The sequence below is a fragment of the Amblyraja radiata genome, chromosome 2, assembly GCF_010909765.2.
Source record: "Amblyraja radiata isolate CabotCenter1 chromosome 2, sAmbRad1.1.pri, whole genome shotgun sequence".
NCBI classification, from domain to species: Eukaryota; Metazoa; Chordata; class Chondrichthyes; order Rajiformes; family Rajidae; genus Amblyraja; species Amblyraja radiata.
The window spans coordinates 118,272,901-118,300,286 of record NC_045957.1 but is presented as its reverse complement, the minus strand read 5'-3'; the positions used below and the strand labels follow the sequence as shown (position 1 = coordinate 118,300,286).

The 27,386-nt window shown below is 46.6% G+C and overlaps 1 protein-coding gene across 3 annotated transcripts in view; it reads right to left on the bottom strand.

Moving 5' to 3' along the window:
- Positions 1 to 27,386, bottom strand: part of jarid2 (jumonji and AT-rich interaction domain containing 2) — a 336,587-nt gene that overhangs the window by 94,603 nt on the left and 214,598 nt on the right. For all 3 annotated transcript variants that reach the window (XM_033014235.1, XM_033014236.1, XM_033014234.1), the window contains exon 4: positions 14,198 to 14,367. In XM_033014235.1, coding sequence (XP_032870126.1) covers positions 14,198 to 14,367 — 170 coding nt within the window. The remainder of the gene's footprint in view (positions 1 to 14,197; positions 14,368 to 27,386) is intronic.

The window sequence follows — 27,386 nt, the reverse complement described above, 5'->3', positions numbered from 1 at the left end:
GGAAGCGAAGGGGGGGGGGTGTCACAGGGTCACGTCGAGAAGGAAGTCCATTATCCAAAGAAGTGGAGGCATTGTGCGGACGGCAGCCCTGGCTTGTGGTGTCAGGCGGCAGTATCTGTGTCCGTATCGGTGTTGTATCAAAAGATAGACACAAAATGCTGGAGTAACTCAGCGGGACAGGCAGCATCTCCGGAAAGAAGGAATGGGTGACTTTTCAGGACACACAGTAATGAGTTTCCACTTCCATTTTAGTGAAGCAAACAGCAAGAAGAGCACGCACAGTATCTGGTAACGATGATCTCTTTGAAGGAGGCTACAACTGAGTGGCTCTGCAGTGCAACTGATGGACCAACACAGGCAGCAAGCAGGAACAAAGCATCATCCGGTGCGTGTTAGAACACAGAACAGTGCTCAGAACTGAGTAAAGCATCACAGCCAGGGCAAGAAGACGGAGAGTTTTCATTAGCGCAACCAGGGAACCAGCGATGGCCCGATATTTACAAAATGCTGGAGTAACTCAGCAGGTCAGACATGATCTCTGGAAAGAAGGAATAGGTGACTTTTCGGGACGAGTCCCTTCTTCAGACTAAGAGTCAAGACAGAGGAAAAAGAGAGATATAAACAGTGATAGAGAGACATTGAACAAATGAATGAAAGATGCAAAAAAGTAACTGATAAAGGGAACAGGCCATAGTTAGCTGTGGGCTAGGATGAAAATTAGGTACAGACAATGAGACTCAACAAGATGACTATGAAACTTGTACAACAACTTGGGTGGGGGAGGGACAGAGAGAGGGGATGCAAGGGTTACTTGAAGTTAGAGAAATCAATATTCAAACAGCTGGGTCTTACGCTGCCCAAGCAAAATATGAATCCTTCCTACTCAGTTTAGTATCAGTTTGGTTTATTGTCACGTGTACTGAGGTACAGTGAAATGTTTTTGTGGCGTGCTAACCAGTAAACAGAAAGATAATACATTCACACGATAAGGGAATAACGTTTAGTGCAAGATAAGGCCAGTATAGTGCGATCAAACTTAGTCCAATGGTCTCCGATGAGGTAGAGAGTAGTTCAGGACAGCTCTCTAGTTGTTGATAGGATGGTTCAGTTGCCTGTTAACAGCTGGGAAGAAACTGTCCCTGAATTTGGAGCTGTGCGTTTTCACACTTCTGTACCTTTTGCCCGATGGGAGAGGGGAGAAGAAGGAGTGACCGGGGTGCGACTTGTCCTTGATTATGCTGCTGGCCTTGCCGAGGCAGCGTGAGGTATAAACTAATTCAATGGAAGGGAGGTTGGTTTGTGTGGCGGTCTGAGTTGTGTCCACAATTTGTTGCAATTTCTTGAGGTCTTGGATGGAGCTGTTCCCAAACCAAGCTGCGATGCATCCCGATAAAATGCTTTCTACGGCGCTCCTGGTTCTCAGGCCCTGAAGACCGACAACTTTAGAGATACAGCGCGGAAACCAGGCCCTTCGGCCCACCGAATCCACGCCGCCCATCGATCCCCGTACACTAGCATTTTCCTACACACACTAGGGACAATTTACAATTTTTACCAAAGCCAATTAGCCTACAAACCTGTACGTATTTGGAGTGTGGGAGGAAAGCGGAGCACCCAGTTAAAAACCTTCTCTTATGGTTAAGATAACGGCCAAAACCATTTCTCATCCACCTGCATATTATCCATAATCTGCATATCCATGTGCCTATCCAAAAGCCTTTTTTTTTTGGCCTCAAATGCCTCACAGTCATCCAAAGAGATGATTTAAAGTATTAGGGCACAACAGGTTACTGCTTTCACCAAAATCATTGTGAAACGATATGACACGGTGGCGCAGGGGTCAGGTTGCTGCCTCATAACCTTTAGTTGTTTACTTTTATGTTTATTGTTAACCCTGAAGTGGGATTGGAATTGCCTTATGTGTCGGAAAGAACAGCAGATGCTGGTTTAAATCGAAGGTAGACACAAAATGCTGGAGTAAATCAGCGGGGCAGGCAGCATTGCTGCCTGCCCCGCTGATTTACTCCAGCATTTTGTGTCTACCTTCGATTTAAACCAGCATCTGCAGTTCTTTCCTACACCTGCTGCCTGTCCCGCTGAGTTACTCCAGCATTTTGGGTCTACCTTGGAACTACTTTCATTTAATGTATTGTCACGTATACCAAGGTACATTGAAAAAAAATCGTTGCGTGCTGTGCATGATATGTGGATGCTCTGGTTTCCTCCCACACTCCAAAGACGTACAGGTTTGTAGGTTAATTGGCTTCAGTCAAATTGTAAATTATCCCTAGTGTGTGTTGGATAGTGCAGGGATCGCTGGTTGGTGCGCACCTGGTGGGCCGTAAGGCCTGTTTCTAAGCTGTACTAAACTAAACTAAATGTACTATATACTGTTCAAGAAGGAACTGCAGATGCTGGAAAATCAAAGGTAGACAAAATTGCTGGAGAAACTCAGCGGGTGCGGCAGCATCTATGGAGCGAAGGAAAAAAGTACAATATACTGTTTAGTTTATTGCCACGTGTACCGAGGTACAGTGAAAAGCTTTCATTTTGTGTTGTCCAGCCAGCGAAAAGGCAATACATGATTACAATCGAGCCGTTTGCAGCAAATTAAATCTGAACTAAAATATACAAAAATGTAACATGTACTTTAACCAAAATTGCAACCAGTTTCTTTTTCTCAAATGTTGGCATTACTTTTTTAGGAGGAAATTAAAAAACTGCAGAAAAATGACTTCTTTCCCACGTCCAACATTCTGTCAGTTCAAGAGGTGACAGCAAATCTGTGCCCACAACTTCGTTAACAGTTCCCTCTATCTAATAGTCACAGAATGATACAGTGTACAGACAGGCCCTTCGGCCCAACTTGCCTACACTGGCCAACATGTCCCAGCTACACTAGTCCCACCTGCCTGCGTTTGGCTCATGTCCCGCAAAACCTGTCCTATCCATGCACCCGTCTAACTGTTTCAGTCCCAGCCTCAACTATCTCCTCTGGCAGCTTGTTCCATACACCCACCTCTCTTTGTGTGAAAAAAAGTTACCCCTCAGATTCATATGAAATCTTTTCCCCTTCACCATAAACCTATATCCTCAATTCCCCTACTCTGGGCAAGAGACTCTGTGCATCAACCTGTTCTATTCCTCTCATGGTTTTATACACCTCTTTCAGATCACCCCTCATCCTCCTGCGCTCCAGGGAATTGAGTCTGACTCAATCCTCTCCCTATAGCTCTGCCTTGCCAACAATATGTCTGTCCTTTCCTTCTTTGTGTTTTAATTGTGTGTGTTAAATGTATGTTTTTAGTGTTCTTTAGCTTATTTTATGTGGGGGGTGGGGTTGGGGGAAACATTTTCTAATCTGCTACCTCAACGGAGATGCGATTTTTTTCTGTATCGTATCTCCGTCCACACTGCAGCTTAACATCGAGTAGTTGGCGGCCTCTGCTGGAGAGCTCCACCGCGGTCACCTGCGGAATTACCATTGCGGAGCTCGCGATCCCTTTCGGTGCTTGTTGGGTTAACATCACGGAGCCCGCGGTCTCTGGTCAGAACTCCAAGCTGCGGGAATTTCGATAACCCCGACGCGGCAGTTTTGGGGGGGGGGGGGAGTCACAGGGTCACGTCAAGAAGGGAGTCCATTATCCAAAGAAGTGGAGGCATTGTGGGACCGGCAGTATCCCTGTCCGTATCGGTGATGTATCAAAAGATAGATACAAAATGCACACACTTTTCATGACACACACACACACACGAGTTTCCACTTCCTTTTTAGTGAAGCAAACAGCAGGAAGAGCACGCACAGTATCTGGTAACGATGATCTCTGTGAAGGAGGCTACAACTAAGTGGCTCTGCAATCATTTTAGTGCAACTGATGGACCAACACAGGCAGCAAGCAGGAACAAACAACAGTGCTCAGAACTGAATAAAGCACCACAGCCAGGGCAAGGAGAAGGAGAGTTTTCATTGGAGCAACCAGGGAACCAGCGATGGCCTGACCTTTGAATCCTTTGACCCTCCAGTCTTGGCAACATCAAATCCTCTCCGTACCCTTTCCAGCTTAACATCATCTTTCCTATAACATTGTGCCCAGAACTGAACACAATACTCTAAATGCAGTCTCACCAACTGTAACATGACCTATCAACATCTATACTTAATACTCTGACTAGTGAAGGCCAATGTACCAAAAGACTATTTGACCACCTTATCTACCAGCGACTCCACCTTCAGGGAACCATCCACCTGCAATCTAGATCCCTCTGCTCTACAACACTCCCCAGAGCCCTGCCATTCACTGTATAGGTCCTGTCCATGTAATACGTCCCAAAATGCAACATCTCACATCTCTGTATTAAATGCCATCAACCATTTCTCAGCCCACCTGGCCAGTCAATCCAGATCCTGCTGCAATCGTTCACAATCTTCACAATTTCACATCTTCACTATCTGCAAAAGCACCCACTTTTGTATCATTACTAACACCATTCCTCCTCTCAACTGCTGATTCACACAGCCATTTACAGGAATAGCGTAACTTAGATTTAGCTATTGAGCTATGTATAGAGATGTAGGAAATCATGAGTGGAATAGACAGGGTAATTTCACAGTCTTTTACACAGAGTAGAGGAATCAAGGACCAGGGGAGGACATAGGTTTATTGTGAGAGGGCAAAGATTTAGTTTTTAGTTTCGTTTACAGATACAGCATGGGAAAAGGCCCTTCGGCCCACTGAGTCTGGGCCGACCAGCTATCCCCCGCATATTAACACTATCCTACACACACTAGGGACAATTTACACATACACCAAGCCAATTAACCTACAAACCTGTACGTCTTTAGAAAGTGGGAGGAAACCGAAGATCTCGGAGAAAACCCACGCAGATCATGGGGAGAACGTACAAACTCCATACAGACAGCACCTGTAGTCGCGATCGAACCCGGATCTCCGGCGCTGTAAGGCAGCAACTCTACCGCTGCACCACCGTGGCTGCCCACATTTAATATGAACTTGAGGGGCACCTTTTTCTCACAGAGGGTGGTGGGTGTATGGAACATATTGCCAGAGGGCATAGCTGAGGCAGGAACAATAACAAGCAATTGGACATGTACATGGATAGGAAATGTTTAGAGGAATATGGGCCAAATGCAGAGAGGTGGGACTGGTGCAGAAGGGGCATGTTGTGACAGATGGCCTGTTTCCGTGCTGTACCACTCTATAATTTAGTTATGAGGGTTTGAGTGAGATGACGGTGGTCTAGCCATCCAAAATACCCGATCATTCATCCCAGTTGGGGAATCAAGAACCAGAGGACATAGGTTTACGGTGAGGGGAGGGAAGATTTGATTGGAACCTGAAGGGCAACTTCTTTACACAAAGGGTGGTGGGTGTATGGAACGAGCTGCCGGAGGAGGTAGTTGAGGCTGGTACTATCACACAACTTTTAAGAATCATTTAGACAGGTACATTGATAGGACAGGTTTAGAGTGATATGGGTGAAGTGCAGGCTGATGATTCTGGTGTCGATGGGACATGTTGGTCACCGAGGGTAAGTCGGGCCGAAGGGCCTGTTTCTACGCTGTATGACTCTATGACTCCAAGACAGTTCTTTGCACATACAGCTTACCTATCAACGTAAAGTGGTTAAAGAATGGAGACCCCAGATTGGTCCCATCCCGAAACGTCACCTATCCATTTTCTCCACAGATGCTGCCTGACCCGCTGAGTTACTCCAGCACTGTGTGAAACGTCACCTATCCATTTTCTCCACAGATGCTGCCTGACCCGCTGAGTTACTCCAGCACTGTGTGAAACGTCATTTATCCATGTTCTCCACAGATGCTGCCTGAAACGTTGAGTTACGCCTGCACTTTTTTAAATTGAAAGATACAGCATGGAAACAGGCCCTTCGGCCATCCGAGTCCATGCCAACCATCGATCACCCGTTCAGACTAGATCTATGTTATCCCACTTTCTCATCCACTCCCAACACACCAGGGGCAATTTACAGAGGCCAATTAACCTACAAACCCGCACGTTTTTGGAGTGTGGGAGGAAACCGGAGCGCCTGGTGAAAACCCAGATGGTCACAGGGAGAACGTTCAAAGTCCGCACACAAGCACCACTTTGTGTATATCTTTTGTAAATCAGCATCTGCTGTTCCTTTGCCATCAAATGTTCTACTTCATTTTTCGCCTGTTTAGTACAATTCCTTGGTAAGAATCCCAGGATCTGGTTTTGATATCATTCCCCCAAACATTTTCCATGACATAGTCATAAACAGCTATAATATTTGGACCACTTTACTTACTTTGTGCTCAGCTCAATAATATTTGCAAGCATCATCTTCTAGTTCTCGTCTATGTTCCAGACTTGGTGTTCCCATTTCCAATAACCCAACCTCAAGACCATTGCACAACACAATACAATTCCCCAGAGACATGCAGATCACTGCTTGCGCACCAAACCAAATGGATTCCACTGGGAACTCCACATTTAGACCCAGACAACAGTGAGCTGAGGCAACCCAGACCATCACACAAAGCAACCTCCCTTCCACTGACACCATCTACACCTCCCACTGCCAACAGCATAATCAAGGACCAGTCGCACCCCGGCAACTCCCACTTCTCCCCTCTCCCATCGGGCAAGAGGTACAGAAGTGTGAAAACGCACACCTCCAGATTTAGAGAAGCTTTCTTCCCAGCTGTTATCAGGCAACTGAACCATCCCATCAACAACTAGAGAGCAGTCTCAATGTTGACCCTCGTAGTATCTTTAATCAGACTTTACTTTGTACTAAACGTTATTCCCCTTATCCTGTATCAGTACACTGTGGACGGCTTGATTATAATCATATAGTCTTTCCGCTGACTGGATAGCATGCAACAAAAAAGCTTTTCACCGTACCTCGGTACACGAGACAAAAACTAAACTAAACCAGGTGCCACAGATTAGCATACTGAATCAACGAAATGACTAAAGCGAATGTCAGCATTTTACAACTGCTTTAAAAAAAAATACGTTACTATTTTCTATTTGCCGTGATCAAAACTAATACAGCAACTGCACCGCAAAGTATGATGAATGTGAAAAATGATAGCTGCCAAATTTGTTTCAAGACATTTTTCTCATGAAGAAATTGTTTGCAAGGAAGGTCTGCTATACATCTGCCTAATAAGTAAAATAATTATCATGCTTTGTTTTCAGTATCCTCTTGTTTCGTACTGAAAGAGTGCCTGTTAAGTTACAGCAGGAACCAATTTTCAGATACCACTAAGTGCTGGGTCATTTTGTGAGTTCTGTTGCAAGAGATTAATATAAACTACAGATCAGCAGACCGACACAGGAGCAGAAACTAACCAGAGACATTCACTTACTCTGGCGTGTTATTATTTTGTTAAATTAATATATTACTCAAAAAGGCAACCGCAAATTGTAAGGTGGAGCACACACTCGAGCTACTCCACCTGAGACATTAGAGATGCAGCAAGGTAAGCAGGCCGTTCGGCCCACCGAGTCCACACCGACCAGCGATCACTCGCACACTAACACAATCCTAAACACACCAGGGACAATTTACAATTTTACCAAAGCCAATTCACTGACAAACCTGTAGGACTTTGGAGTGTGGGAGAAAACTGGAGCACCCGGAGAAAACCCCGTAAAGTCACGGGGAGAACGTACAGACGGCAGCATCGTAGTAAGGATCGAACGCAGGTCGATCCTTACTACAAGTTGCAAGGCAGCAACTCTACCGCTGCGCTAACTCAATTTGCTGCACCCTTGTGCCTATCTAAACACCTCTTCAATGCCTCTATCTTATCTGACAGTGCATTCCAGACGCACACTACCTCTGTGTAAAAAATACTTGCTCTGCGCTATCCTTTAAACTCTCCCTTTCAATTTCAAGCTATGCCCTCTAATCCTAGTCATTTTCGCCCTGGGGGAAAGGTTCTGACTGTCCATGCTATCTATACTTCCCATAATTTTCGAAACAACCATCAGGTCTCCCCTCGGGTAGACACAAAATGCTGGAGTAACTCAGCGGGACAGACAGGCACAATCTCTGGAGAGAAGGAATGGGCGATGTTTCGGGTCGTGACCCTTCTTCAGACTGATGTCAGGGGAGAGAACGGGACAATGATAGAATGTTGGCGGAGACAGTAAGACTGGTGGGAGAACTGGGAGCGGGATGGAGAGAGAAAGCAAGGGCTATCTGAAGTTAGAGAAGTTAGTGGTAGACACAAAATGCTGGAGTAACTCAGCAGGTGAGGCAGCATCTCTGGAGAGAAGGAATGTCAATGTTCATACCGCTGGGGTGTAAACAACCCAAGTGAAATATGAGTTGCTGTTCCTCCAATTTGCGCTGGGTCTCACTCTGACAATGGAGGAGGCCCAGGACAGAAAGGTCAGATTGGGAATGGGAGGGGCGAGTTGAAGTGCTGGGCCACCGGGAGATCAGGTAGGTTAAGACAGACTGAGCGGAGGTGTTCAGTGAAACGATCGCCGAGCCTGCGCTTGGTCTCGCTGATGTAGAGAAGTTGACACCCAAGGTCTCCCCTCAGACTCCGACCTCCAGAGAAAACAATCCAGGTTTCTCTGTAATGGGGTGACCAGAACTGCATGCAATACTCCAAGTGCGGCCTAACTGAAGTCCAATAAAGCTGCATCATGACTTCCTGTGCAGGAAGCATCTGCAGATGCTGGTTTACACTCAAGATAGAAAAAAAAGTGCTGGAGTAACTCAGCAGGTCAGGCAGCATCTCTGGAGAGAAGGAATGTTATCACATCTTCCCCAGCCAACTATGGACCATTGTGGGTTCCACCCTTCCTGAGGTCATCTGTCGTCGGACCAGATTTGTTCTGACCTTTTCTTGCCTCAAGTTTATTCTCCCCCCCACCCTTTCCATCTCCACTTTCAGCCTGAAGAAGGGTCTCGACCTGAAAAGATCACCTATTCTTGATCTCCAGAGATGCTGCCTGTCCCGTTGAGTATAAGAGCAGGGAGGTTCTACTGCAGTTGTACAGGGTCTTGGTGAGACCACACCTGGAGTATTGCATACAGTTTTGGTCTCCTAATCTGAGGAAAGACATTCTTGCCATAGAGGGAGTACAGAGAAGGTTCACCAGACTGATTCCTGGGATGGCAGGGCTTTCATATGAAGAAAGACTGGATAGACTCGGCTTGTACTCATTAGAATTTAGAAGATTGAGGGGGGATCTTATAGAAACTTACAAAATTCTTAAGGGGTTGGACAGGCTAGATGCAGGAAGATTATTCCCGATGTTGGGGAAGTCCAGAACTAGGGGTCACAGTTTAAGGATAAGAGGGAAGTATTTTAGGACCGAGATGAGAAAATCTTTTTTTACAGTGGTGAATCTGTGGAATTCTCTGCCACAGAATGGCCTACTCCTGCACCTATTTTCTATGTTTCTATGTTGAGTTACTCCAACATTCTGCCTCCATAACTTCCCGGCTCTTAATCTCAATGTGTAGAAAGGAACCGCAGATGCTGGTTTTTCACCGAAGATGGACACAAAAGTGCTCAGTAACTCAGCAGGACAGGCAGCTGCTCTGCAGAGAAGGAATGGGTGATGTTTTGAGTCGAGACCCTTCTTCAGACTGGATGCCCTCATACTCAATGCCCTGACCTAAGCCACCCTACGCTTTCTTTGCCACTCTATCTACTCGAGTTGCCACTCTCAGGGAGATGGTGCGGCAGATTATACCACGAGGTTCTGTTTCCTCCCTTTTTCTTTTCTTTTTGATTAATTTTAGATTTGGCATTGTTCTCTGCTGCTCTGAGCCAGACACAGTTGCCTCTTCAGCCAACACAGTTGTCAATGAGTGTACTGTTGCCAAGAGCACTGCAACTGAATAAACTTGGGCCAGCTGGTTAGTCTCAGGAAGATGTCCATTCTATATGAAGAACTGCCATCAAGAACGGCACGGTGGCGCAGCGGCAGAGTTGCTGCCTCACACCACTGGTTTGATCCTGACCACTGGTGCTGTCTGTACGGAGTTTGTACTTTCACCCTGTGACTGCGTGGGTTTTCTCCGGGTGCTCCGGTTTACTCCCACACTGCAAAAAGACGTACAGGTTTGCAGGTTAATTGGCTTTATATAAATGTAAATTGTCCCCAGTGTGTGTAGGATAGTGCTGGTGGTGCGGGGATCGCCGAGCGCTGGTCGGCGCGGATTCAGTGGGCCGAAGGGACTGTTTTCGAGCTGTAACTCTAAACTAAACTACCATCTACCTAAAATAGACGCAAAATGCTGGAGTACCTCAGCGGATCAGACAGCATCTCTGGAGAAAAGGAATAGGTGATGTTTTGAATTGAGACCCTTCTTCAGACCCGCTGAGTTACTCCAACATTTTGTGTCCAGTCTGAAGAAGGATCTCAATCCAAAAAGTCACCTATTCCTTTTCTCCAGAGATGCTGCCTGACCCGCTGAGTTACTCCAGCATTTTGTGTTAATCCTACACATATATGGGCGGCACAGTAGCGCAATGGTAGAGTTGTTGCCTTACAGCGCTTGCAGCCCCAGAGACCCAGGTTCGATCCCCCCGACTACGGGTGCTGTCTGTATGGAGTTTGTACGTTTTGTACAATTGACCCTAGTGTGTGTAGGATAGTGTTAATGTAGGGGGCGCTGTGCTGTGCATGGCTGCCCAGCCAGCAGCTGTCTGTCTTTTCATCTTTTTATTTTTTATTTTAGTTAGTTAAGTATTTTGTTTGGAGGTCTAGACTTTTTTATGTGGGGGGGGAGGGGGAAACTACCTTTCAGGGTCCCTACCTGGTCGGAGAGGCAGCTTTTCTCCGGGCTGCAGCTTCGACCCGTCCTCGCGGCCTACCAGCGGGCCTGGAGCGGCGTTTCCTGTCGGGGACCGCCCAGAACCTCGGCTTCGGCGGCGGCACAGCGCTGGAGCGCTATCGCGGAGCGGGCGATGCCTTGCCCGGGTCGCCGCGCTGGAGCTCCGGTGAGCTGAAGATCGCTGAGGAAAACATCACGGAGCTGCGGGACTGTGGAGCGACCAGCTGCGGGCGGCGGCGCTGACTTTACACCGGGAGCCTGGGATCTCTAGATCAGATCGCCAGTTGTGGAGCTCCAACCGGCGCGGCCTTGTTGGCTTTGGAAGCCGCGGCCTCCAGTACGGAAGCGGCCATTCCAGGGTTCCCAAGCCGCTGAGAGGACTCTCCCGACGCCGGAGCAACATCACCCGGCGAGAACGGCCTGGGACATCGGGCCTCCGTAGAGGCAACTGTGGAGGCCTCAATGGGCCCGACTATGGGTGAACTGGGGTTGGGGACTGGACTTTGTGCCTTCCCTCATAATGGGAACCATTGTGGGGGGATGTTCTTTATGTTTAAAACTCTTATTAATGTTATGTCTGTATTCCTTCTTTATGTGCTGCAAAATGGCAAGAAGCATTTCACTTCACTACACCTAGGTGTATGTGAATGTGACCAATAAAATACCTTTGATACCTTTGATACTTTGATGTGCGGGGATCGCTTGTCGGCGCGGACTCGGTGGGCCGAAGGGCCTGTTTCTGCACTGTATCTCTAAACTAAATTAAACAGGGGTCGAGAGAGAGAACAGGAAGAGGCGAAGAAAGTCAATTCATCTATTTTAAATCCATAATCACAAACAACACAAGTGCATGCATATCATGACAAGGCTCATGATCAAATAACTACCAGATGCTCTCTCTCTCTCTGTTTCTCCGATTTCAGCAATCATGTGGAATCACTCACAAGTACCTTCCTGCGACAAAAATAGGTACGCTCCCCCTGAAAACCGCACATTGTTTCTGCTCTTGTAATAAGTACTAGTTCAAGTTTTTTTTTTAGCTCAGAGAGTTTAGAGATACGGCACGGAAACAGGCCCTTCAGCCCACCGTGTCTGCATCGACCAGTGATTCCCATACACTAGCAATATCCTACACAGTAGGGACAATTTACATTTACACCAAGCCAATTAACCTACAAACCTGTACGTCTTTGGAGTGTGGGAGGAAACTGGAAATCCTGGAGAAAACCCATGCAGGTCAAGGGGAGAACGTATAAACTCTGTACAGACAGCGGCCGTAGTCAGGATCGAACCTGGGTTTCTGGCGCTGTAATGGGCCTGTCCCACTTAGGCTATTTTTAGGCGACTGTCATCGTCATAGCAGGTCGCAACAACATTACATTAAAAAACCGAAGTCAGCACCTGGCGACAACCTACGTTAACCTGGCGACAACCTACGTTAACCTGGCGACAACTACGACAGCACCTACGTCAGGAGAAGTCAAGCTACGATCATTGGCCTCAAACCTACTGTCGCCGACTGTGTCCGAAAATTTTTCAACATGTTGAAAATCCAGTGGCGACCAGAAAGACGCTATGACTCTGTGCCACCGTGTCATCCTGTTACGCAGGATTTGGTTTCCTCCCACATCCAAAAAACGTGCGGGTTTGTTGGCCCTCTGTAAATTCCCCTTCGTGTGTAGGGATTTTAGCTTAGTTTAGTTTCTTGTCACTTTTTGAGAGATCAATGATCTGCATTGCAGGGCGTGGTGGTAAGACCATTTTGACCATGTCATTTGATTGACTTTGTGATTGAAAGGCTGAAGGGCCTGTTTCTGTGCTGTACGACTGTGACTCTAGACTTTTGTTTTTACACCTTTCAGACTTACAAGGTGGAAACAGGCCTTGCATGCCAAACAGCCATCACCCCATACATGTGTACTATCATGCACACTGGGGACAAGTTACCACGGTGACATCAGCAATTTTTTGGCATGGACAAGGGTCACACCAACCAACAAGAATGGTTTCAGTAACACGAGCGTTCAGAGATGCTGAAGCATAAAGATAAAGTAGACCATCCTGCCGAGAATGTACACACAAAAACATGGGGAACTGTAGATACTGGAATCACTGTGCAAAGCAAACGGAACAAATACCATCACAGGACCTGTGTAGGGAGCAACTGCAGATGCTGGCTTCAACCCGATAGACACAAAAGGCTGGAGTAACTCAGCGGGTCAGGCAGCAACTCTCTGTGTATATCTGAGTATAACTGTGTGTTTGTGTGTCTGTGTGTCTGTGTGTCTGTGTGTGTGTGTGTGTGTGTGTGTGTATATATATATATACACATACACACACATATATACAAATAATGAATTTTTTTCCTCGTTTATTATAATGTTTACAGTGTACTATGTATACATATTCTGTTGTGCTGCTGCAAGTAAGAATCTCATTGTTCTAACTGGGACATATGACAACAAAACACTCTTGACTCCAGTTTCAAAGTCGTCTTCTGGAGTCGCATTGTCTGTAACTCGTTTTCACCAGCCCACAGCTAACAATGGCCTGTTTAATTTATCATCGTTACTTTTCATAAGATCATAACTGATGGGAGTGGAATTAGGCCATTCGGCCCATCAAGTCTACTCTGCCATTCAATCGTGGCTGATCTATCTCTCCCTCCCAACCCCATTCTCCTGCCTTCTCCCCGTAACCTCTGACACCCGTACTGAGCAAGAATCTATCTATCTCTGCCTTAAAAACATCAACTGACTTGGCCTCTACAGCCTTCTGTGGCAAAGAATTCCACAGATTCACCACCCTCTGGCTAAAGTCAGATTTTTTGCTTATCTTTCATTCATTTGCCCCATATCTCTCTATATCACCGTCTATATCTCTCGTTTCCCTCTCCCCTGACTCTCAGTCTGAAGAAGGGTCTCGACCCGAAACGTCACCTATTCCTTCTCTCCAGAGATGCTGCCTGACCCGCTGAGTTACGCCAGCGTTTTGTTCACAAGTTCACAAGGTGTAGGAGTAGAATTACGCCAATCGGTCCATCGAGTCTCTCCACCATTCAATCATGGCTGATCTCTGCCTCCTAATCCCAATTTCCTGCCTTCTCTCCATAACCCTTGACACCCGTTCTAATCAAGAATTGTGTCCACTATTTGTGTCCCGCCACCACAGGAATGGGATCAAGGAAAGAGCGTTCACTTCGCAGCCACTGTTTCCACCAATCTTTCCACCACCACGCACAAGAAGCGACAAGACAGACACCGTTCTATGCAGATGCCGAGAAGTGTGTTCAGCTCTGGCTGAACAACTTCTAATCTTGTATGTGGACTCGATAAGAAGAAGGTCACAGGAATCGATTGGTTATAGCCACACGTACCTCTAAGGCAAAGGAAAGTGAGGAAATCTTCTGTTTTGGGCTTTCTTTTTGAGAGATCAATGATCTGCGTTGCAGGGGGCGGTAAGACCGGATCCACCATTTTGACTGGGGTTGAGCTGGGCGAGTTGGGCTGTGATTGAGCAAATTTCCTTTGTGCTTGCAGCCTTGGCCTAGAACGAGAGACAAAAATAAAACAAATTCTCCTCAGACACATGGAACATCACAAAACACAAAACACTTTAAAGAGTGGGTGACAACTGAGTGTCCGAACATGTTTATTTTCCCTTTGTCTCTAATTGAGATCACTCCTTGATAAATGTGCTTGAGGCCAGTTCATTGGCTATATTTAAGAGGGAGTTAGATGTGGCCCTTGTGGCTAAAGGGATCAGGGGGTATGGAGAGAAGGCAGGTACAGGATACTGAGTTGGATGATCAGCCATGATCATATTGAATGGCGGTGCAGGCTCGAAGGGCCGAATGGCCTACTCCTGCACCTATTTTCTATGTTTCTATGTTTCTATTAAGCCCATAAGATATAAGTATAGAATTGGGCCATTCGGCCCGTCGAGTCTACTCCGCATTTCAATCAGAGGCAGTACGGTGTTGCAGCGGTAGAGTTGCTGCTTTACAGTGCCAGGGGCCCGAGTTCGATCCTGACCTCGGGTGCTGTCTGTACGGAGTTTGTACGTTCTCCCTGCGACTGCATGGGTTTTCTCCGGGTGCTCCGGTTTCCTCTCATACTCCAATGAAGTGCAGGTTTGAAGGTTAATTTGCTTTCGTAAAATTGTAAATTGTCCCTGGTGTGTGTAGGATAGTGTTAGTGTACGGAGATCGCTGGTCGGCGCGGGACTCGGTGGGCCGAAGGGTCTAGTTCCGCGCTGTATCTCTAAACTAAACTAAGCTAAAAATACAGGGCGTTCAGAGCAGCAGTCAATGGTTCAGAATGTAAATGTGCTTCCTCGTCTACCTCCTTGGGGCCACAGCTATTAATGGATGCAGAAAATATAATAGCCCCAGTCAACAGTCTGATTTTCTATAATCCCGGTAATGATCATAAACCACTGGTTTCATTGTCATTTATAAATGAATGATGATCTGAAATTACTCTCATTCACGTAGCATGATATAACATTGACCAAGTGACAGTCAATTTAATAGCCGGATGTGGGAAAATACAATCCGAGACATTTTTCCCTTTTAATGCAATGCCGTTCGGTAATCTCCAGGGCTCACAACCAAGTTAGTTAATGACTTAGCGTGCAGCGGTGATCCAGTAACCGTCCCCGTGGATTTCAGCAGGACAATACAGGAGAACAGATCTGAACATCAGTTCACAAACCACCCATAAATAACCTGAGAAACACTTAAGAAAGGAGACGAGGAGACATTTCTTTCTTTAGCCAGAGGGCGGTGGTGAATCTGTAGAATTCATAGCCACAGACGGCTGTGGAGGCCAAGTCATTGGGTATTTTTAAGGCAGAGATAGATAGATTCTTGATTAGTGCGGGTGTCAAGGGTTATGAGGAGAAGGCTGGAGAATCAGGTTGAGAGGGAAAGATAGATGAGCCGGGCGGCACGGTAGCGCAGCGGTAAAGTTGTTGCCTCACAGCGCCAGAAATCCAGGTTCGATCCTGACTACGGGTTCTGTCTGTACGGAGTTTGCATGTTCTCCCTGTGACTGTGTAGGTTTTCTCCGAGATCTTTGCTTTCCTCCCACCCTCCAAAGACGTACAGGTTTGTAAGTTAATTGGCTTGGTATAAAATGTAAATTGTCTGTTGTGCTGCTGCAAGTAAGAATCCGTACAGAGAGTGGTGAGTCTGTGGAATTCTCTGCCTCAGAGGGCGGTGGAGGCCGGTTCTCTGGATGCTTTCAAGAGAGAGCTAGATGGGGCTCTTAAAGATAGCGGAGTCAGGGGATATGGGGAGAAGGCAGGAACGGGGTACTGATTGGGGATGATCAGCCATGATCACACTGAATGGCGGTGCTGGCTTAAAGGGCCGAATGGCCTACTCCTGCACCTATTGTCTATTGTCCCTAGTTCGTGTGTAGGATTGTGCTAATGTGCAGGGATTGCTATTCGGTGACTAATCAGGCATGTTTTGATGGCGGAGTAATTTGATGGGCCGAATGGCCTAATTCTGCTCCTATAATAGATCATTTTGCAATTATTTTCTGTAAAAGGATTTTATAGTTGCATATCAATCTACAAACCCTTGGATCTTGAATGCACAAATGCAGAATTAGGCCATTTGGCCCATCGTTTCTACTCCGCCATTTGATTAGTGCGACATTCCACCTGGACTGGCAGAATTGGACAATTTATCTACATTATTAAAAACCACGGGATGGTAACAACCCTTTTGATAAAATGTGGGATGTTCAGCTGATGAAAAGTTACCTTCTTACACATGAAAAGAGTGGATGTGTTGTTTCCACTAATGGGAGAGTCCAGGACCAGAGGCCAAAGCCTCAGAATTAAAGGACGTACATTTAGAAAGGAGATGAGGAGGAATTTCTTTAGTCAGAGGGTGGTGAATCTGTGGAATTCATTGCCACAGAAGGCCGTGGAGGCCGTCAGTGGATATTTTTAAGGCAGAGATAGATAGATTCTTGATTAGTATGGGTGTCGGGGGTTATGGGGAGAAGGCAGGAGAATGGGGTTGAGAGGGAAAGATAGATCAGCCATGATTGATTGGCAGAGTAGACTTAATGGGCCGAATGGCCTAATTCTGCTCCAAAAAGTAATGAACTTATGAAATGTGATCCAGATTCAGGGACACTTTCTTCCCAGCTGTTATCGGGCAACTGGACCATCCTACCAATAACTAGAGTGCAGCCCTGAACTACTATTTACCTCACTGGAGACCCTCAGACTACCTTTGGTTATACTTTATTGGGCTTTTATCTTGCACTAAACATTATCCACATTTTTCCCTTTATCATGTATCTATACACTGTAAATGGTTCGATTGTAATCACGTATTGTCTTTCCGCTGACTGGTTAGCTAGCACGCAACAAAAGCTTTTCACGGTACATCGGTCGGTATCCGTGACAATAAACTAAAGACATCCTGTACCACAGCACAGCGATGGATTCTCAAGGTGATTCGGAAATCGGATACCATGCCAACTGATCCATCTGCCGGCCACTGCACAGAACAGCCGTCAATGGCTGGGGCTTTTTGTGCTTCAGTTTTCTCTTATTGCGTCACTTCATGTTTCAAGGGCAAGACATTCCTCTTTAGTGCAGCTCCATGTCTCGATACAATACGATATGATAGAACGTTATTTATCCCAGGAGGGAAATTAATTTGCCAACAGTCATAAAAAACCCCACAAAATACATGAAACGTGAAATTAAAATGACGAGTGAAAAGGCTTAGGGGATGTGCAAAGATTGAGGAAGTGAGGATGGGGAGTCAGTCTCAGTCTACCCCACGATAGAGGGGGAGGAGTTGTACAGTTTGATAGCCACAGGGAAGAAGGATCTCCTGTGGCGTTCGGCCTGCATCCTGGTGGAACCAGTCTGTTGCTGAAGGTAGACACAAAAAGCTGGAGTAACTCAGTGGGACAGGCGGCAACCCCATTCTCCTGCCTTCTCCCCATAACCTCTGACACCTGTACTATCTGTCTCTGCCTTAAAAGTATCTACTGACTTGGCCTCCACAGCCGTCTGTGGCAAAGGATCCCAAGCAACTGGAAAGAGTTATCAGGCAACTGAACCATCCTACCGACAAATAGAGAGCGGACCTGAGCTACCATCTACCTCATGGGAGACCCTCGCACTATCTTTGATTGGACTTTATCTTACATTAAACGTCACTCCAATTATCCTGTATCTGTACACTGTGGAAGACCCGATTTCAATCATGTATAGTCTTTCCACGAACTGGTTAGCACATAACGGAAGCTTTTCACTGTACCTCGGTACATGTGACAATAAACTAAACTCAAACTCAAACTATGACTTGCCAAGCTTTGTCCCGTCCCCACCTCTTTTACTGTATTCTCCCCCCCCCCCCCCACAACAATCAATCTGAAGAAGGGTCCCGACCTGAAACGTTGCCCATCAATGTTCTCCAGAGATGTTGCTGAGTTACTCCAGCACTTGTGTGTTTTTCATTTGGAAAGAGGAGCTGCCTGGTTAATTTCTCCCATTCCAGCACGGGATATTATGAACTGTGGCCCCAGGGACAATCGTTCAGTTTTGTTTATTGTCACGTGCACCGAGGTACAGTGAAAAGCTTTTGTTGCGTGCTAACCAGTCAGCAGAAAGACAATACATGAGTACAATTGAGCTATTTACAGTGTACAGATACATGATAAGTGGATAACGTTTAGTACAAGGTAAAGTCCAATCAAAGATAGTCCGAGGGTCACCAATGAGGCGACACGGTGGTGCAGCGGTAGAGTTGCCGCCTTACAGCGCCGGAGACCCGGGTTCGAGCCTGACTACAGGTACTGTCTGTATGGAGTTTGTGCGTTCTCCCCGTGACCTGCGTGGGTTTTCTCCGAGATCACTGGATGTATTTAAGAGAGAGTTAGCTAGAGCTCTAGGGGCTGGTGGAATCAAGGGATATGGGGAGAAGGCAGGCACGGGTTACTGATTGGGGACGATCAGCCATGATCATATTGAATGGCGGTGCTGGCTCGAAGGGCCAAATGGCCTCCTTCTGCACCTATTTTCTATGTTTCTATGCTTCGGTTTTCTTCCACACTCCAAAGACGTACAGGCATGTGTAGGTAAATTGGCTTGATAAAGGTAAAAATTGTCCCTTGTGTGTGTAGGATAGTGCTAATAAACGGGGATCGCTGGTCGGCGCTGTCCCAGTGGGCCGAAGGGCTGTTTCCGCACTGTATCTCTAAAAGTAAAATTAAAACTAAAACGAGGGAGATAGCAGTTCAGCACTGCTCACTGGTTGTGGGAGGGTGATCCAGTTACCTGATAACAGCTGGGATGAAACTGTCCCTGAATATGGAGGTTAGTTCGATGTTGTAATGAGAATAATCTGCTTGGCTCATAAACCACACCAGGTGCTCTATCTGCCCACTGAATTATTACTCACACATAACAGCAGATGTTGGATGTGCAGCTGATGGAAGGTCACTTTCTTAAACATGGTAGAGTGGATGTGGAGAGGATGGTTCCACTAGTGGGAGAGTCTAGGACTACAGGTCATAGCCTCAGAATAAATGAATGTTCCTTTAGGAAGGAGATGGGGAGAAATTTATTTAGTCAGAGCGATGAATCTGTGGAATTCTTTGCCACCGAAGGCTGTGGAGGCTTAGTCAATGAATACTTTTAAGGCAGCGATAGATTCTTGATTAGTACGGGTGTCAGGGGTTATGGGGAGAAGGCAGGAGAATGGGGTTAGGAGGGAGAGATAGATCAGCCATGATTGAATGGCGGAGTAGACTTGATGGGCCGAATGGCCTAATTCTGCTCCTATAAATTTATGAACATGAACTATAAATGATACAGATAAACCCATTGAAGATGTCACAATACAGAAGACAGGATGGCCAAACATTTGATTTTGCTATGTTCCATCATTACTGTTTTAGTTTAGTTTATTGTTATATGTTTAGCAGCATCCCTGGAGAAAATGGACAGGTGACGTTGGCTGGGACCCACCTTCAGACTTGGGATATATCATAGTCACAGTGTGGAAACCTGCCCTTCGGCCAACTTGCCCACACCGATTAACATGCCCCATCTATACTAGTCCCACCTGCCTGTGTTTGGCCCATATTCCTCTAAACTTGTCCTATCCATGTACCTGTCTAAACGTTTCTTAAACGTTGCGATAGTCCCTGCCTCAACTACCTCCTCCGGCAGCTTGTTCCAGACACCTTTAGACATTAGAGGTACACCGATTCAGCACCAACCAGCATTCACCCCGAACACTAACACTATCCTACACACGAGGGACAATTTCCAACTTACAGAAGCCAATGAACCTGCACGTCTTCGGAGCGTGGGTGGAAACCGGAGCACCCAGAGAAAACCCACACAGGTCACGCGGAGAACGCAAGACTTCGTACAGACAGCACCCTTGATCAGGATTGAACACGGTTCTCCTGGCACTGTAAGGCAGCAACTCTACCGTTACGCCACCGTGCCGCCCTTATCCACCATACTTTGTGTAAAAAAAAATTGCCCCTCAGGTTTCTATAAATTCACCCCCACTCACCTTAAACCTATGTCCTCTGTTCTGATATCCCTACTTCGGGTAAATGCCTTGTACATTTACCAAATCTATTCCTCTCATTATTCTATGTTGTCTGTCGTACGAGTTAGTTTAGTGTATTGTCACGTGCACTGAGGTTCAGTGAAAAGCTTTTGTTGGCGTGCTAACCAGTCAGCGGAGGGTCTCGACCTGAAACGTCGCCAATTCCTTCTCTCCATAGATACTGCCTGACCCGCTGAGTTTCTCCAGCATTTTGTGTCTACCTGCTGCAATGCTCTACTGGACTGTTTATAAGACAATAATTCCACTGTGTCTTTGCACTTCACACATGCGGCAATAAAGCACCATTGACCCATTGTGTATTGTGTTGTGTATTGTAGCGACAGGACAGCTCACCAGCTGGATATCCTATGACCACATTCTTGCTCACCTCCCCCAAACCACCACCAGCCACGCAATTCCTTATGACAAAGATGGATATCATTCAGCCCACGGAGTCTATTCCGGCTTCTGGGCCATTCCCGTTCCACCTCTAAACTTCCGTGACCTATCTTCATAAGTTCACAAGTGATAGGAGAAGAATTAGGCCATTCGGCCCATCGTCTATTCAATTATCTCTCTCTCTCAACCCCATTCTCCTGCCTTCTCCCCATAACCCCACACCCGTACTAATCAAGATTCTATCTAGTCTGAAGAAGGGTTTCGGCCCGAAACGTTGCCTATTTCCTTCGCTCCATAGATGCTGCTGCACCCGCTGAGTTTCTCCAGCATTTTTGTATACCTAAGATTCTATCTATCTCTGCCTAAAACAATATCCACTGACTTGGCCCCCGCAGCTGCGAATTCCACAGATTCACCGCATCTCTGACGAAAGAAATGTCTCCTCATCTCCTTCCTAAAGGAACGTCCTTTCATTCTGAGGCTGTGGCCTCTGGTCCTAGACTCTCCCACTGGTAGAAACATCCTCTCCACATCCACTCTATCCAGGCCTTTCACTACTCGGTAAACTGTCAATAATTAAACCCCAAACAGTGACAATAATAAAATGAATATCAGTGAGACTAACTAAACCGATACCTGTAGCTTGAGGTGGCAAGACTCACCATCTGCAGGTCACAAACCACCCTTACTTGAAACCCTCCCACCGTTCCCTCATCACCCCGGGTCCAAAAGCACAGATTATTACTATTCGAGTAACTTCACTGGAATCTCAGATGCTGCTCAAAATCATAATCTGTGAATCTGTGGAATTAATTGCCACAAATGGCTGTGGAGGCCAAGTGATTGGATATTTTTAAAGTGGAGATTGATAAGATTCTTGATTAGTACAGGTATCAGGGGTTATGGGGAGAAGGCAGGAGAATGGGATTAGGAGGGAGAGATAGATTGAATGGCGGAGTAGACTTGATGGGCGAAATGGTCTAATTCTGCCCTTATCACTTGTGAATGCTGCCTTATGATTATCATTACTTGCGCAATTAGACAATAATAGACAATAGGTGCAGGAGTAGGCCATTCGGCCCTTTCGAGCCATTCAATGTGATCATGGCTGATCAATTAGGGACAGAAACAAATTATTTTTAGACATTAGAGATACAGTACGGAAACAGGCCCTTCAGCCCACCAAGTCCGGGCCGACCAGCGATCACCCCATATACTAGCACTATCCAACACACACTTGGGACAATTTACAATTTTACCAAAGCCAATTGGCCTACAATCCTGTGCATCTTTGGAGTGCGGGAGGAAACCGGAGCACCCGGGTAAAACCCACGCAGGTCACGGGGAGAACGTACAAACGCCGTTCAGACAGCACCCGTGGTCAGGATTGAACCCGGGTCTCTGGCGCTGTGAGGCAGTGATTCTACCGCAGTGCCACTTTGCCACCCCCTAATTCTAACTGTGCCAGTTAGACCCACAAGCCATTATAACTTCAATTCATCAGACTGGTGTGGGTAGGTTAAACGATGAAAGATAGGAGGCGTTTTTTTGCTGGAGCCTAAATAGGCGGGGAGGGCCATGTATGAAATGGATAATCTAAGTGAATAATCTGAGTCAAAATGATGTAGCAATGTCTTTTTCCCAGCGGAGGGTAATCAAGAACCAGAAGGTGAAGACTGATGACCTTCAGATTCCTGTTATATCACTCCGCTCACCTAGAAGGCTTAAAGTGAGAGGAGAGATCTAACAGGAACCTGACAATAGACAACAGACAATAGGTGCAGGAGTAGGCCATTTGGCCCTTCGAGCCAGCACCGCCATTCAATGTGATCATGGCTGATCATCCCCAATCAGTACCCCGTTCCTGCCTTCTCCCCATATCCTCTGACTCCGCTATTTTTAAGAGCCCTATCTAGCTCTCTCTTGAAAGCATCCAGAGAACCTGCCTCCACCGCCCTCTGAGGCAGAGAATTCCACAGACTCACCACTCTCTGTGAGAAAAAGTGTTTCCTCGTCTCCGTTCTAAATAGCTTACTCCTTATTCTTAAACTGTTCCCAACATCGGGAACATGTTTCCGGCCTCTAGCATGTCCAAACCCTTAACAATCTTTTATGTTTCAATGAGATAGGTGCAGCAGCATCTATGGAGCGAAGGAGATAGGCAACGTTTCGGTCCAAAACTCTTCTTCAGACTGTGAATGTGAATTCAGAATGTGAATGTGGAACATCTGTACAATCCATGCCACACCTACTAAGATGCCCACTTGTTGGTGAACAATGCTGCCTGGAAGATCTAGCAGTGACACACGAGACGGCAGACCACTTTGCAAGAGCCTGGCCCAACATGTGAAACATAGATGATGGACACGAAAGAAGAAGTTGCTTTCTGCACTATAGTGTAGTAACTGGTCGGTGAAGACTTGGCGGGCCGGTGGACTGGTTTCTACATTGTATCTCTCAACCAAACTAAAAGTAAAATGGCAGAATGATGCCCAGCCGCACAGCCGTGGTGAAGGGCGAATCTTGCAGATTCACACCCACTGGATTCCACCTAATCCTCACTACACCCTGTCTGGACGACAGCTGATTCATAATTCATTGCCTGCTGAATGCGGTAAGAGCAGGAAAGATTCACAACCGTGCAACACTCTTCCAGCGCCACATTTAACTCTGGACAGGGTGCAGAGAAGTCTACCAGGATGTTGCCAGCTCTTGAGGGTGTGAGTTACAGGGAGAGGTTGAGTTGGAAGGGACTCTATTCCTTGCAGCGCAGGAGGATGAGGGGTGTTCTATTGGACAATAGACAATAGGTGCAGGAGTAGGCCATTCGGCCCTTTTAGCCAGCACCGCCATTCAATGAGATCATGGCTGAACATCCCCAATCAGTACCTCGTTCCTGCCTTCTCCCCATATGCCGACTCCCCTATCTTTAAGAGCCCTATCTAGCTTTCGCTTGAAAGTATCCAGGGAACCTGCCTCCACCACCCTCTGAGGCAAAGAATTCCACAGACTCACCACTCTATGTGAGAAAAAGTGTTTCCTCATCTCCGTTTTAAGTGGCTTACTCCTTATTCTTAAACTGTGGCCCCTGGTTCTGGACTCCCCCAACATCGGAAACATGTTTCCTGCCTCCAGCATGTCCAAACCCTTAACAATCTTATGTTTCAATAAGATGCCCTCTCATCCTTCTAAACTCCAGAGTGTACAAGCCCAGCCGCTCCATTCTCTCAGCATACAACAGTCCCGCCATCCCGGGAATTAACCTTGTGAACCTACGCTGCACTCCCTCAATTAAAGGTGTACAAAATCATGAGAGGAATAGATCGGGTAGACGCACAGAGTCTTTTGCCCAGAGTAGGGGAATCGAGGACCAGAGGACATAGGTTTACGGTGAAGGGAGCAAAGATTTAATAGGAATCTGAGGGGTAGCATTTTCACACACAGGGTGGTGGGAGTATGGAACGAGCTGTCGTTGGAGGTGCTTGAGGCTGGGACTATCCAAACATTTAAGAAAAAGTGAGACAGGTACATGGATAGAACAGGTTTAGAGGGATATGGGCCAAACACAGGCAGGAGGGCCAAGTGTAGCTGGGACATGTTGGTCGGTGGGGGTAAGTTGGGCCGAAGCGCCTGTTTCCATGCTGTAAGACTCTATGACTGTCTAATCCAGCAGGCAAGCCTTCACGAGCAGTCCCTTGACAGAGAGATGAAACTGGAGTGATTACAGGATGGAAAGCCAACCTACTGACACCATCAAACACGTAACTGGTGATTGAAAACTCGAGGGCGTTGCCTGGTTGACTTAATTCAGTAATTAATCAGCTTTACAGAATAACCCCATGCAGTGCATGTTTGAAGGCATTTTCAAATACCTTAGCAACAGCCTCACAGATTGGAATGTCAAACTCGGAGAGTCTAATATGCAGGACACTTCTGTGTGCAACCCAGGACAAAAATCACAGGGGCCTTTTGAAACACACTCTTTGTAGGCTTTAGTTTTAGTTTTAAAGATACGGTGCTGAAACCTGCCCTTCAGCTCACTGTGTCCGTGCTGACCAGCAATCCCCGCACATTAACACGATCCAACACACACTAGTTTATTGTTTAAAGATACAGTACAGAAACAGGCCCTTTGGCCCACTGAGTCCGTGCCGACCTACGATCCCCGAAATTTAACACTATCCTGCACCCATTAGTTTAGTTTAGTCATACAGCATGAAAACAGGCCCATCGACCCACCGAGTCCGCACCGACCAGCGATCCCCGCACGCTAACACACTAGGAACGATTTACATTTATACCAAGCCAATTAAGCTACAAACCTGTACGTCTTTGAAGCGTGAGAGGAAACCGGAGCACCCAGAAAATATCAACGCAGGTTACGGAGAGAGCGTACTAACTCCGTACAGACAACGCCCGTAGTCAGGATCGAACCCGGGTCTCTGGCGCTGTGAGGCAGTAGCTCTACCGCTGCGGTCTCATCAAAGTTTTCATTGCTTGCATTCGAAAATAGTAAAATGGGGCTTTTTGTGCTTAATTTATCATTGGGTTAAGAAAGTAGTTGAGGCACGTACTATCCCAATGTTTAAATAACATTTAGACAGGTACATAGATCGAATAAATCCAGAGTCTCTTGCCCAGAGTAGGGGAATGAAGAACCAGAGGGCATAGGTTTAAGGTGAGGGGGGGGGGGGGGGGGGGGGGGGGGGGGGGGGGAGAGATTTAATAGGAACCAGAGGGGTAACTTTTTCACACAAAGGGTGGTGAGTGTATGGAACGAGCTGCCAGAGGAGGTAGTTGAGGCAGGGGCTATCGCAACATTTAAGAAACATTTTGACAGGTACATGGATAGAACAGGTTTGGAGGGATATGGATTAAATGCAGGCAGGTGGGAGTAGTGTAAATGGGGCATGTTGGTCGGTGTGGGCAAGTTGGGCCGAAGGGCCTGTTTCCACGCTGTATGACCTTCCCCCCCACAGTCCTCCTGTACATGCATTGCAATGAGAAGGACCAGTCACGGAGACGACACGTACATGATTCTCACTAAGTTGGGACGATGGGCCTGTTTCCACGCTGTATGGCTCTCTGTTTCAGCTACTTAAAAATGGACAAGCAAAACAACAGTAGTTTAAATGCTCTGCTGGTGTTGCCAAAATAGTTGACACCGTGTTTATACAGGCATATAAATCAAACAGATACAAAACTGGCTCCGGCCTGATTATTTATATAGGGCCAGGGAGACAAGCAGACTGCATTTGTGGATTCAGCTCATACTGCATTACAATCTGCAGCCCATCCTCTAATGCTGAGAACTGGAAACAAGGAACTGCAGATGCCGGCCAACACACAATAGGACACAAACTGCTGGAGTAACTCAGCGGGTCAGGCAACATCTCTGCAGAACGAGGATATGTAAAGTTATGGGTTGGACCACTTTTCTCTGGCAAGATGCCAATCTGGAACGTCACCTATCCATGTCCTCCAGATGCTGCTCTCTCTCTCTTTCTCTCTCTTTCTCTCTCTCTCTCTCTCTCCATTCCACCCCACCCTAGTTCTCCGACTAATTTCACTGTCCTCCTGATTAATTTTACTGTTTGTGTGCCTCGTTGTCACCTTCCCCTCAGCCAACAATGAATCATTCTACATTTCCTTATAAATTGTCTCCTTTGATCTGTCGTTTTCACCTTATCCTTCCATACCTCTCGTCTCCCACAACCCTGACTCTCAGTATGAAGGGTGTCGACTTGAAAAGTCACCCATTCCTTCTCTCCAGAGATGCGCTTCGACCCGCTGACATACTCCAGCATTTTGTGTATATCTTCGGTGTAAACCAGCATCTGCTGTTCATTCCTACATATGGCTGCCTGTCCCACTGGGTTGCTCCAGCACTTTGTGTCCTTCTGAGAACTATATTCTGCACTCTGTTAGACACTTTGCCAACCAACGATTACATAAACTGAATGCATGACCAAAGAGACACAAAGTGCTGGAATAACTCAGCTGGTCAAGCAGCATCTCCAGAGAACGCGGACAAGTGATGTGTCAGGTCGAGCTTTCCCCAGACCGATGTTGCCTGACCCGCTGAGTTTCTCCAGCACTTTGTGTATTTTTCTGATGTGTTTGGATAGCATGCAAAACGAAGCTCGTCACTGTACCTTGGTACATGTGGCAATAATATTAAACCTAAATTCCAGTGTGGAAAGGCACACTTCCAGATTCAGGGACAGTTTCTTCCCAGCTGTTATCAGGCAACTGGACCATCCTACCAACAACTAGAGCGCAGTCCTGAACTGCTATCTACCTCATTGGTGACCCTCGGAATATCCTTGATCGGACTTTACTGGGTTTATCTTGTACTAAACGTTATTCTCTTATCAAGTATCTGTACACTGTAGAAGGTTAACCAGTCTGAAGAAGGGTTTCGGCCCGAAACGTCGCCTATTTCCTTCGCTCCATAGATGCTGCTGCACCCGCTGAGTTTCTCCAGCAATTTTGTGTACCTTCTGTACACTGTAAATGGCTCGATTGTGATCATGTATTGCCTTTGCGTTGACTG